This window comes from Epinephelus moara, chromosome 1 (genome assembly GCF_006386435.1).
Source record: "Epinephelus moara isolate mb chromosome 1, YSFRI_EMoa_1.0, whole genome shotgun sequence".
Lineage (NCBI taxonomy): Eukaryota > Metazoa > Chordata > Actinopteri > Perciformes > Serranidae > Epinephelus > Epinephelus moara.
This window is the reverse complement of record NC_065506.1, coordinates 11,389,209-11,402,195: the sequence shown is the minus strand read 5'-3', so window position 1 is coordinate 11,402,195 and position 12,987 is coordinate 11,389,209. Positions and strand designations below refer to the sequence as shown.

The 12,987-nt window shown below is 40.6% G+C and overlaps 1 protein-coding gene across 4 annotated transcripts in view; it reads right to left on the bottom strand.

The window, feature by feature from the left end:
• Positions 1-12,987, bottom strand: part of abcc12 (ATP-binding cassette, sub-family C (CFTR/MRP), member 12) — a 34,604-nt gene that overhangs the window by 10,280 nt on the left and 11,337 nt on the right. For 3 of the 4 annotated variants that reach the window (XM_050048132.1, XM_050048153.1, XM_050048143.1), the window contains exons 10-20: positions 12,518-12,625; positions 10,810-11,037; positions 10,655-10,726; positions 10,287-10,411; positions 7,820-7,892; positions 6,583-6,786; positions 6,117-6,251; positions 4,835-4,931; positions 4,265-4,315; positions 1,137-1,229; positions 929-1,032 (exon numbers count right to left, since the gene is read on the bottom strand). In XM_050048132.1, the coding sequence (XP_049904089.1) occupies positions 929-1,032; positions 1,137-1,229; positions 4,265-4,315; positions 4,835-4,931; positions 6,117-6,251; positions 6,583-6,786; positions 7,820-7,892; positions 10,287-10,411; positions 10,655-10,726; positions 10,810-11,037; positions 12,518-12,625 (1,290 nt within the window). Of the gene's footprint in view, positions 1-928; positions 1,033-1,136; positions 1,230-2,339; positions 3,490-4,264; positions 4,316-4,834; positions 4,932-6,116; positions 6,252-6,582; positions 6,787-7,819; positions 7,893-10,286; positions 10,412-10,654; positions 10,727-10,809; positions 11,038-12,517; positions 12,626-12,987 lie in introns of those variants that run through there. The other variant, XM_050048161.1, reaches the window with a different exon arrangement.

The following is a 12,987-nucleotide window of genomic DNA, read 5'->3' as shown; positions in this document are numbered from 1 at the left end:
AGGCGTTGCTTTGTTGCCGGCCGTTTTCGCCGGTGTGTTAAACACACTTTAGAAAGGAGTGTCCCCAGACTATCAGAAGGCGGAGATCTCTGATTGTCTGGTGGCGAGACTAGGGGAAAACAAAAGTGCTATCCTCTTCCTGTTTAGGTTGCACATTGTGTGATGCACTTCCTCTGTGCTGTAAATGAAGCTTCCATTGTCTGGGAAGATTTCACCTGATTACAGATAGAATTGCATGGTGAAAGAGAGGCTTATAGGGAACCAGGCTTAATGCAGATGCTGTCATCATTCCATAGGCATTACATTGTGTAATCAACATTACTTTATCATGAAAAGTTAAAGCAAAAAAAACGTTTGTATTTCCACTTTAAGTCAGATAACATAGTGTGACCTGCCAACTGTGTTTTGGAGAATGTTACTGACTAGCTCTGTTGCAGAGGTAACAAGTTAACAGAGTCCCTGGCTCCCTCTGCAGGAATCATTTAGATGGTGTATGATTTAACACCACATAACTGCCTGAGTCCATGTTGATTCTCTTGATCTCCCTGACCACCAGACCCACCATTATTTCTTGGTTCTTTAGTTAGCATCAACAGTTTTAATAAGAATTATTTCTGAGCAGATAATCCGGTGCTGTTAAGCCATAAACAGACAGTAAAGCTTGTGAGTAAAAAGCAGTGTGGAAGAAGTGTGTGGCGGCTGTTGGACTGTCAGTTTGAAAAGAAAAGAGTTTGTAACACAGACTGTGTATAGAGAACTATTCACTTCTCAGACTGCCCGAACAACACGCTTGTTGGAGCACATAAGAATCATTATTGTTTCCAGCTGTTGGAAGTCACACTTCAACCACAGCTGTGTGTTTGTGTGTGCGTGTGTGTGTGTGTGTGTGTGTGTGTGTGTGTGTGTGTGTGTGAGATATGCTTCTCACCCCATTGCCCTGTTCAAGCCAGAAGCTGAGCCACCAGCTGCTGATGGCTGTGGATCCAATCATCAGGACTATGTTCAGCAATGTGAGGGCGGTGACAATGTAGCCTGCAGCAGCACAGTCACATCAAACTCCATCAACAGGGCTGCCCATGTGTGAATCGTGTATTATTGCATAGAACTGTGCCAATTCATATGTGTGTGTATCAGACCTCCAGCTGCCTTGCAGTATTGCTGATAGACTCTCCAGGAGATGACACCCTCTGCGGTGGCCTCCTGACTGACCAGCTGATCACCCACAGCAGCTGCAGAGGAAGGAAAAGATTTTATAGAATCATAGCTCAATCAAAATTAATTTCATTTACATTTTCCATATTTTCAAAAAGTGTAAATGTACACTAGCTTCACTGAAGTGCCAATCACTCAGACATTCACCGAATTCACAATAGTGTAAATGCCTCCAGAGAGTCAGCACCTCTGTATCTCAGACCACGGTTCTCTGAGGGAAATTGGTGGATTGCCCCCTCGACTTTTGGTCATGAGCTTTGGGTAGTGACAGAGGGAATTAATTCACTGATACAAGTGGCCTATCACTTTGTTTGTTTGTGTTACTGTATGACGGTGTTTTGAAGGGTTAGTGTGGATTCACTTAAGTCACACAGTAACATCAACAAACAAACTGATCGGGGCAGCAGTAGAGCAGCAGCTCCTGTGTTCAGCCAGGTAAAATTACTTTTTGTCGATGGAGTCTGGTTTTGAAGAGAGCATAGATAAGTTTCACTCTTAGTTCTGTCCGTAGGGACTGTGTGTTTGGGATTTACTGAGCATACGACTAGTTAAATGAGACTTGGATTATACCGCACAAGTTTTGTGAGACTTTGTGAACAGATGTTTTGATATAGTTTTTCTGTTGTTTAGCATGGTTGCTTATGACTTTAACTAAAAAAAAATAAAAATCCAGTTTTTGGATTCTTCATTCACCAGACGCATGCCAGAGAAACAAAGTTTTCTTTATGATTTCATCTTAAAGGGCCAGTGTGTAATATTTGGCATGGTTTATTGTCAATCTGAATCTGAATATTCTACCCATTAATATGTTTATACAAGTGTATAATCGCTATAAAATAAAATTTGTTTAGTTTTCGTAGCCTCATAATTATGCTTTTATATATATATATATATAGCAAGGGCCTTGCTTTAGAGAGGTCGCCATCTTGCGCCGCCATGTATGTACGGCAGACCGAGCGGACAATCCAGCCAGCCAGAGAACGCGTTTCGCGTGTATAAATAAACCAACGAAGACAGCGGAAGGAAGGAAGAAGGAGGAGGAAACAGCGGAGTGTGTTAGTAGTTCGTCGATAGAGAGTAGTGAAAAGTTTTTTTAGTTATAAAGTTTGCGAATGGACCACACTTACCACGCAACAGGAGAGAATGAACCCGAACCGTCATCTGCGAGGAAAAGAAGACGCAACTTCACTCCTTGTGATGCACTCTCTGCGGTGCTTTTCCTCCTGATGATATATCTCCCCAACGATGGTAGCAGTAGCACCAAATCCCATTCTGTGCATTCAGCCTCTCTTCTCGCCCGCTCAGCATCAAACACATGGACTTCCTCATCTGTATGCTCTGGCTCAAACAGGTATGGCTCTGGGTCTGTGTCCGCTACAAGAAACTCTTCAAAATCGCGTTCAAAGTCGTCCATTGCAGCTGCTATAGCTGTATTGCTAGGCTAAATAAATAGCTGAGCTCTATTTACCGGCTACGCTGTCAGTCAGTGTGTGGGCTGGAGATTGGCGGAGCAGAGAAGGGGAGGGGGGTCCCCACTCTGTATGGTAAACGAGTATGTGTGTATGAAGTGTGTCTGTTATGCTGTGTTCCTACCAAACGCGAATTCGCAAATTCGCGCGTCAAGATTACATACAAAGTCAATGCAAAGACGCTATTAGATGCGAAATCGCGCCGGGCGGCGCGATGGACGCGTCTAGCACGACGCGATGAACGCGATAGACGCGAAATTCGCGTCCAACGCCTCATCGCTCGAGTTGAAAATATTGAACTTTTGAGTTGAATTCGCGTGACGCTGTGCCGCGAAAGCCAATCAGCGTTGAGATTCTCCCGACGTCACTGGCGTGTGTCAACAACGTCCAGTTGTTGACACAGTAATAAACTGCTACTCACTGGAGACAGATGGACAGACGCTCTGCAGCTGAAATGGAGCGCCTGTAGTTGGTGTCCTGCCGGGAGATCCTGGCGCCAACCCTCGCCAACAGGTCCTCAAACTGGGCCCCAGTCAGCCTAAAGTACCGCTGAAAGCGGCTATCATCCAGACGGAGTTCCTGGAAGAGGTGGTGAAACTCGCCGAGCTAGATGCGCTTCTGCAGGATAGGGTGAACCCAAAAACGACGGCGTTTGGGACTTCCAGAGCAGGTACAAAGCAGCAATGGTGGTTATCTCAGCCATGGTCGTCAGTGGCTACCCGGAGCTATATGATACTACATGTCTACTCTACAGAGACCGCAACAAAAGGAGCAGGCTTGGGTGAAAGACGCCGAGGAGACTGGTCTACTTGGTAAGTTCTGTAAATATGTGTCTTTAATTAGTTTGCATGGTTGTACTATGAACGTTAGCACTAGCTTAGCTCCAGTTAGCACAGCCGGCTTCCCCGCTACTCGCGCAAATGACGCGATAACGCGAATTAACAAAATGGTCAGGCGTCGAAACTCGGGCGTTACTGGCGGCGCGTTACTCGCGTTACGAGCGATTAAATCGCGTTCATCGCGTTTGGTGGGAGCACAGCATTACGCTAGAAGAGTCAGAGTTTGGGACGGAGTCTTTTACACCCTGGAGTGTTACTGGAGTTTTTGGAGTGCTCAAATAAACTGGCCTTTTTCCCGAACGCTCCTCTGGTCTCCTGCTCGTGAGTGATTCATTACAATATCATAACATGGTTTAGATTTCTAAATAAATATTCACCCCGTCACTAGATAGACCTACTCCTGAAAAACTCGTGCGCAAGGCTTTTTGTCCCTACGAGGCCACCGTCATTTACCCGACGGCAGGGGTGAGCGAGTGAGCCCTGCAATCTAGAATTTGACCACTGATGTCACTGTTTTCAACCCATTTTACACACTGGCCCTTTAACACGGTGTGGGTAATTCATATGCAAATGGTAATTTGGGGGTGAAGTATTCCCTCAACTTGCACATTCTATGTCTTTTTGTACATTCCCACATTGACGATATGAGTCTGGCATCCTTGCAGAGACGGGGTATATTACATCTGAACTGGCTGACGCTGCACCAACATCAAAATTATGATTAAATGAGTTTTGTAGGCTTACGTTTTTGGTCAGCAGTCGTTCCATCATTCTGTTCGTCTGACATGTCAAATCCTGAGAGGAAACACAGATGTTGGGGAAAATTTATATAAAACAACAGAAGGAGTTCCTGTCATCTCTAAACTGTAGACTGTAATGAAGGCATAAAAATACCCAAATATTACATAATAACAGTATAACGACAGGATTGCATATCTGTTGCCTAACAGCTGTTATAAAGCTTTTACAAAGCTCACTGTCCTTCATTTTGTCAATCATGGTCTATTTGTCACTTTGATGGACTGCTGTCACTTTTACTTCCTCTTGGTTATATACTGGCTTTTTTACAAATCCACAATTGCGAAAGACAAGCAATGTGTTTCACCTACCCTATACTTTCCTTATGACTATGTCCTGACTGGTTGTGCTCTCAAAGCTGCTTCTAGGCATCCATTTCCACCAGTTGCTATAAAATGTGCTACACTTGTGGTGTGTCTTTGCACTTATAAACTTATTTTCATTCATTTTAAGTCGTCTACTAATGAACTGAATATCTTGGATCATTACACTAACATTTTTTCCTGGTTTCCATACCTGGGTTGACTATCCCGCTGTCTGTGCCATCTCCCAGCTCAACATCCTTCAGCTGGGCAGTTTCCAGGGTTGACACTACCTTCTCCTCATCCTGGGTCTGAAAGTGATAAGCCAAAACACTGACAGACTGCTTTCATCTTGAAGTAGACAAATAACAGTTAAAGGGCAACTTGGGTATTTTTTTATCTTGAGCCCTATTCCCCTGTGTTTTTGTGTATAATCAGTTCAACAATTTTCTAAATTGGTCCAGGATTGGGAAAAGCCCTGCAGCCAGCAGTGGTGAAACTGGCTGCAATGTAATCTCTGTGGGCAATTGAGCACTGTCAATTTATGTGCACTGAAAGTCCTTGTTTTTGCCACTGACATGATCAGATTATTTATCTAAGTGTCTCACAACATTATGAAAGGGATCCAAACAGAGGTCAACCCTTTTTTTTTTTTAAAAGAGTAAGATCCTTTTTGTTTAACCAGAAACAGCCCCAAAATCGCCATTACCATACCCACCAGACTCTATTCAAATAAACAGTGATTATATAATCTCGAAATACACTTCATTCAAAATCGACAAAAAACAAACAAAACTCAACAACCTTGATTTGTCTTTTCACTGTTCCAACAATCACCAACTCTTGTTTGGTAGAAATAAACCCTGAATTCACCCAGTTAGATGAGTAAATATGCTGGCTCTATTAATGCTAAAATTACAGTTTATTTAAATGTAGTCTGGTGTGTTTGGCGATGGCAATTTCTGGGCTGTTACTACTTAAAAAAAAAAGGATCCTGCGCTTTCAAAAAATGTCTGTCCCTGTAGGGATCCTTTCCATAATGTTAGACACTTATATTAACAATTTCAGTCCGTCAGTAGCAAAAACAAACACTTTCAGTGGACAGAAATTTACAGTGCTTTGTTGCCTGCAGGGTTGTGGGTGGCTTCAGCTGCTGCTGGTTGCAGCGCTCTTGTGCAATAGTGGACCAGTTTCAAAAACTGTTGTTCTCATTAGTTACTTAAACACAAAAATGTGGGAAAATAGGATTCAGGTGGAAAGAAATACTTAGGTTACATTTTATCTTGTGCCCTTGTTGAAAACATGTCCCTGCCCTCTGTAAACCTTTGACATCTCTCAATTTTTGGTTTACAACTAACATGGCAGTTTATTGTTTTGACAGTAAAACAATAAAGAACTGGTGAAAAGGTTACACAGCAATAAAACAATAAGGAAAGTCACATAATAGTGGAGCATTAACTCAGATTTTTTTTACTGCAGTTTTTTTTTTTTTTTACATTGGACTCTTCCATCTGGTAGTTGCTGATGAGCTGAGCGTAGCGTCCGTTGGCTTTCATCAGGTTTTGGTGGTTTCCAGTCTCCAGCACCTCACCATCCTCCAAAACCAAAATGTCATCACAGAACTCCAGATACTGACAGACACAAGGAAGGACAACCATGTCAACAAAACCATCCCAGCACTGTGGCCAGAGGTCTAACCATCATAAACAGCATGTGCACATATCTTGAGTGGTTTACGACACTGCTCACAGTTCATGTTAAGAAAATACTAGTGGCAGCCATTAGACACCACTTCTTGGCATGTGATTTGCTTTTACTTTGGGGTTTACCACAACAGGATGCTGTCGAATGTACTATAAGTGGAAACAAGTATACAAATGTTATTGAGAAATTCCATGCTTAATAATAAGCTATTTAGGATTAACTGTCTGCTAAAGAGCAAAACTATGTCTATTTTCCCACCTGGAGCTGGTGTGTAACCAATATGACAGATTTTCCCTGGAGCTCCTTCTTAATGCATTCTTCAAAAATGTGTTTCCCCACATAGGTGTCGACAGCAGACAGCGGATCATCAAGGAGGAAGATGTCCTTATTGGAGTAGACTGCTCTGGCCAGGCTGATCCTCTGCTTCTGCCCTCCTGACAGATTCAGCCCTCGCTCTCCAATCTGCCAACAAAACAGCAGAAAGCTAAGAAGAACACTGGCAACAAGGTGCGGTAGACCACAGAATCCACTTTTCAGTTTTACAACAATGTAAAATAAATAAAGGTAGCAAAGTGCTCAAAGCTTCCTCAGACTTGGACTTGATCCCAAATTGAGTCGCAATTTGAATATGCCAGACTCAACATGCCTAAATCAATAAATCTGGTTTTCAACCTAATTGGTTGAGTCAGATAATATGATTTATATGACACAATATGCTGTTTTTGGTAAACTAACTGTACTTTGCAAATTAGATGATTGTTCAGTCTCCCTTAAAATCTAGTTTTAGTTATATTTTCATGGCAATGTTTAAATAGGACACAATGTACAGTGACATAATTGGCTAAGTTTGTAGTTGTAGCTGTGTTTGAAATGAAGTGCAAAGATTATGCTAAATCAAACAAAAATACAAGATAAAACTGCCCAAAGAAAGAGACGCTACATGAATTACTGATTGTTCCAACTAATATTTAAATAGTGAGTATACTGTGTCTTTAGTAGAAAAAAACAAACAAACTAGAGACCACTTTGTAATGGGGTCATTTTAGCCACGACAAAGCGATGCTGGACTAAATATTTGGTGGTTTTTATCCAGCCTAAGGAAAAAGTTAGTAAAGCCTCTGAATATTATGTGAACACAACATGCATGCTTTGAAAACCAACTTAGAGTATTAACATTAATTCAACTGTACCAGTCAAGTTATTTGTAGTATCACTACAATTACTTATCTAAAGCCTTATCTCAAATCTGTTTCTCCCTGAACTGAGAATGCTTAGGTTATATGAGCAAAGACATTCAAACTAGACTCAGCTAAGAGCTGCAGACCAGTGACAGGCTTGCGGTCCTTCTAAGCAGTGAATTGTTTAAATTTTATAAATCCATGTGTTCTCACATCATGGAGTGTTAGTGTTAAAACTAATGCTTGTTATAAAAAAAATTAATAGCATAAAAAAACATTGAGTTTGAACAGTTGAGAGTACAGCAGAGAGCTCCTACCTCAGTTTGATCACCGTATGGGAGGATTTTCAGGTCAGCTCTAAGGCTACACACATCCATCACTCTGTTGTATCTGTGGAGTGAGACAATGAACTGTGTTAAGGTCAAGGGACAGCCATGTATAGTGTATTCAACAGAGCCATTTTGAAGTCACGATTTGATTATTTAATTAAGTTTACTTAACAGTAAAAGCAACATAAATTAAATGTGTCATTTCGGAAAAAAAATGTCTGTTTCAAATACATCAGGAGATATTTAAAAAATACCATTCTGTCTTCAGAAAGACTTTGTTTGCAGTGTCTTTTGAATCCTAACATATTTAATACTAACGCATGCTGTAATCATAGGCAGTGGTTACTATTGCTGATAGCTACTGTAGGCTACTTATTTAATTTTGGAACTCTCATCCACTAGTTATTAGTCATTAGTTTACTGCATATTAATAGACACATTGACAATGATTGTTTCTGCAGCACCACAGACGAAACACATAAAAGAGAGTCGATAAGAAAATACCAGACTCAGATATTCAGCATTTCTGTGGACAGTGTCAGAAAACACTGTCAGGGTAGTAGAGCATGTTGACCCTCCCTACAGTATCTACCTCATGCCTACCTATCTACCTTTGAGAGACGTTCTTCTTTTTTTCTTTTGTTTAAGCCTTTGTGCTGGTGATGGCCGTGGCCACAGGCATCATATTTTTGTCATATTCTTGTCTGTCCTTCTGTCTGTCCCATTCTCGTGAACACCATATCTCAAGAACGCCTTCAGGGAATTTCTTCAAATTTGGCACAAATGTCCACTTGGACACAGCAATGAACTAATTGGGTTTTTGTGGTCATATGTCAATGGTCAAGGTCACTGTGACCTTATCTGTTTCATTCTTGTGAACATGATATCTCAAGAACACCTTTAGGGATTATTTTTTTTAAATTTGGCACAAATGTACAGTTGGACTCAAGGAAGAACTGATTAGAATTTGGTGGTCAAAGGTCAGGGTCACTGTGACCTTGTGCCTGTCTATTTCAAGAAGGCCTTGAGGGAATTTGGTGCAACATTCACTTGAACACAAGAATAAACTGATTAGAATTTGGTGGTCAGAGGTCAGGGTCACTGTGACCTCACAAAACATGTTTTTGGCCATAAGTCATTAATTCATATGATAATTATGACAAAAAATCACACAAATGTCTACTAGGATGAAATAATGAAGTGATGAAATTTTACAACCAAAAGGTCATGCAGACATGAGACAAGGTGAGCTCATGAATACGCTACTAAAATATATTATTGACTCTTGTGGTAAAAACAGTTCAACTTTGAAGCGATATTTAGCCAGTAAGCTAAAACATTTGTATCAACAGATTCATTATAATCTCAGGATTCATATAATACCACTGGCTTTGTGCTTAAAAAGTTGCTCCACCGTCATTTTCAGAGGGTTAAAGTAACATTAGACCAAAAAGGAGGAGAATAATTCCAATTTTAAGATTATGGTGGTTAACTAAGCAGAATCTTTTTAAAATATAACCTATGGTTCTTTTTTCTCTTTTAGATGGCCTACCACTGGGCTGCACTTTAATTGTTGGCCTATTCAAACAAAAAATTAATTCATTTAAAAAATATACAACAGCTTACCTCATTCTTTTCAATTTGTTACTGGTGCATTTTAGTCACATGAAATCATTTTCCTTATAAAAATTACTCCTCAAAAAGGGAGATAGCTATCTCATAATCAAGGTCAATAAAGTATATCAAAAAGAGGCTATGCTAATCCTGTATGCACAACATGCTTAATCTGTTTAAGAGTGGTTTAAACTAATATTGCTGTGTTGCTTGAATTGCAGGCCGTTATATTTTTGCTCTGAGACACTAAGGGGTGTGACAAAGCATCAGTATATGATGACCTGGGACTGAGAACAGGTTGCATATAGTGTTTGATGTTTACATTGTTTAAGATTTTATATTAAACACACATGCAACATGAAATAACATTGGTGGGATGTTTAAGTTTGAATCTGATCCAGGTCTAACATTGTCAAGTGACGTTTGAGCAGCTCTCAGAAAGGGACTGAGCCGTAAGATCCAGCTCCCTTCAAAGATCCGTAATTCCCAGCTCTGCTGAGCGCAGGTCAGCAGTCTGGCTTCTTGCCAGCTCTGACAGCCTGGAGTGGTCTCCCAATGATAATCCTTTCAGGCAGAGATGACTTCTGCTCTTTGTTGGACTACCTTGCAATATGTTAATTCCTAGAGATAAGAGGAACTTTCTCCTAGTTAAACATTGGTCATGCACGAGAATAAAGGCCATCAATTACATAAGACCTATGTTTACCCTTGCTCTAATTAGCTCTATAACTGCAGTAAGGAGCAACAGTGGCAACATATTAACATTGTTGATAATACATCCTATTGTTTCCACACTCAAAGGTCTGCTGTTACAATTTATGTGGGTTAAGTGATTATGTACTTGAGCTGGTCAAAAGGTTCCCCCATCATGATGTTTTCTTGAACAGTTCCATGGAATAGCCAGGCCTGCTGGGAAACGTAGGCAAATGTCCCATCAGCTGTGAGGGAGCCCTGCAGAAGGTGCATCTAAAATATAAAAATGACCACATTTGTTAGCTGTGTGTTAGACAGCAGCACTTAATCTGGTTTAAAGGTAACACCATGTCAATAAGACATGATTTCATATAACAGTTGCATAACAAATCAAGAGTGGTGGACAATAAAAAAAAGTAAAAATTAACAGCCAATAAAAATTTCAGACATAGAATCAGGGAGTTCCAGATATTGTAAAAGAGAATGAAGGACAAAAAAGACAAATGAGAGAACAACCTGTTCCAAAATACTGGAAATCAGTGACGTCTTTCCACTCCCCACATTCCCGCAGACACCAAGCAGTTTGCCCTTCAGGAGATAACACAGAGTAAAGGTTTATCTTTAACCCTATTTACTTCACCTCATCTACCCTAATCAGTGGTAAAGCACACCTTAGGAAGTGTAAAGGAGATGTTTCTCAGGGTTGGCAAGGTTTCAGTCTCCCCATTCTGAGACATCTCCTCCACTTTGTGTCCCTTCACCCCATTGGCTGAGCTGGGGGCAGAGTCTGGCTGGCTGTCTGGTTTGGTCCAGGAGAATGTAGCATTTTTCATTACTATAGCTGAGTCACTGTCTTTCTGGATCAGGTAGGAATCCGGATTCTGGATCAGCAATATTTTCTGAAACAGCCAAACATTGCATTTACAAGCTTTTCCACATTTTAAAATTAAGATTTTCATTGCAAATGAGATCCACAACAGTGATAAATAGAATGGATTCTGGCAAAGTGCCTTCAAATACTGAGGAAAAAAGAAGGAAACACAATGATGGAAAAGTAGCATTCAACACAGTTGCCAGAATAAAGTTTCAACTTCAAGTTTATTTCATTTATATAGCACCTTAAAAAGCAAAGAGCATTTGCACCAAAGTGCTTCACAGGCAACATGTCATATACACATAGGCATAAAGACATGTAAAATACAGACCAACATCAATACAAACCAACATCAATTTATCAAAGAATAGAAATAAAAGTTAATAAAACCCAGGGTGATCAGATGAAAATAAAAACAGATTAAACGCTATTAAAAGCCAAAGAGTAAAAAGGGGTCTTAAGGTGCTTCTTTAAAGCCTCAACAGAATCAGCCTTTCTAATGGCTTCTGGCAGGCTGTTCCAGAGCCGAGGGGCTTCAACAGAAAAGGCCCGGTCCCCGGCCTTTGTTTTCTGTGAACGTAGCACAGCCAACATACTACGGTCTGAGGATCTGAGGGTTCTGGTGGTGGTGTAAGGGGTGAGATTTTCTGAGATATATGAAGGGGCGAGACCATGGAGGGATTTATAAACAATCAGAAGAATTTTGAAGTGTATCCTGAAATGAACGGGGAGCCAGTGTAATGATGCAAGAATGGGAGTGATGTGGTCTCGCTTCTTTGTTCTTGTTAATAACTGGGCAGCAGCGTTTTGGACTAGTTGGAGACGGGAGATGGTGGTCTGAGTAATACCTGAGTAGAGGGAGTTGCAGAAGTCCAGCCTGGATGATATGAATGCATTAATAACTCTTTCTAGGTCAGAGGGTGATAGGAAGTGCCTGATTTTTGAAATGGTTCTGAGCTGAAAGAAACTGGACCTGACAACTGAATTTACAGGTATAATGGTAACAATAAATGTTGCCATTATTCCTTCCAGCAAACGACAGATATGTTGAAACTTTATATTTCTTTACATTTTAATTTTCACTTTTATGTTGTGACAATGCTATGGTTACTGTCTAGGTAAGTTGAAGTTAAAAAAACCCCACTACGCTTTAGTTGTTTGTTGGTCTCAAACAATGGTTTACTGATTGCCATGTTGCCTAGGTGTCACACCATCCATCATCCCCTCCTCCACTTGATGAGAAACTCAGCTCATACATGTGATGCGAACTACGTCACTTTAGAAACGTTGATATAATGTATGAAACGTACAAATGTAACATATCCATATCCGTTTGCATAAACGTACAATGCAAACATTTTATTCTGAAGGTAACCTTGCAGTTTGTACTGCTGAATGACATCACAGCAAAATAACATTATGTAAGATCAGAGTAGTAATGAATACTTCTACTATTACTAATAACCATTGCCATAACTGCTGAGTAGGACACATAAAGAGTTTACCCTCAGTCGTGCTAGTGACACAGCAGCCTCAGCCAGGGCCTTCACAGACAAGGGCAGTAGACCCAGGCAGAACCTCAGGGCGTTGAAGATGGCGATGGTGGTAAAAGCCTGGTAATAACAAAGAATGATGCTCAAACACTTCACACTATACAACACTGAAAAGGACATATATTTGCCTTAAATGGACCACAATCTGTGGTCTAGTGGCCAGCACTTGTCTGTAGTCTGCTCTGGGTTAGTGTGAGCAGAAACATACAAAAGAAAAAGGTGCGTTCATCATGATTAAGTGGTGACAAAAACTAAAAGATAATCATCTAAACACATATGTATTTTATGTCTTAGACACAATCATGGCTGTAATCGGACAAAGCTTTTTGTTCTGTTTAACTACTCACAAAATTCTCTCTGTCCTTTTCTTCAGTGCACCTTTATTAACCACGTAAGTCACACAGTGAGCATGTTGGCAGAGG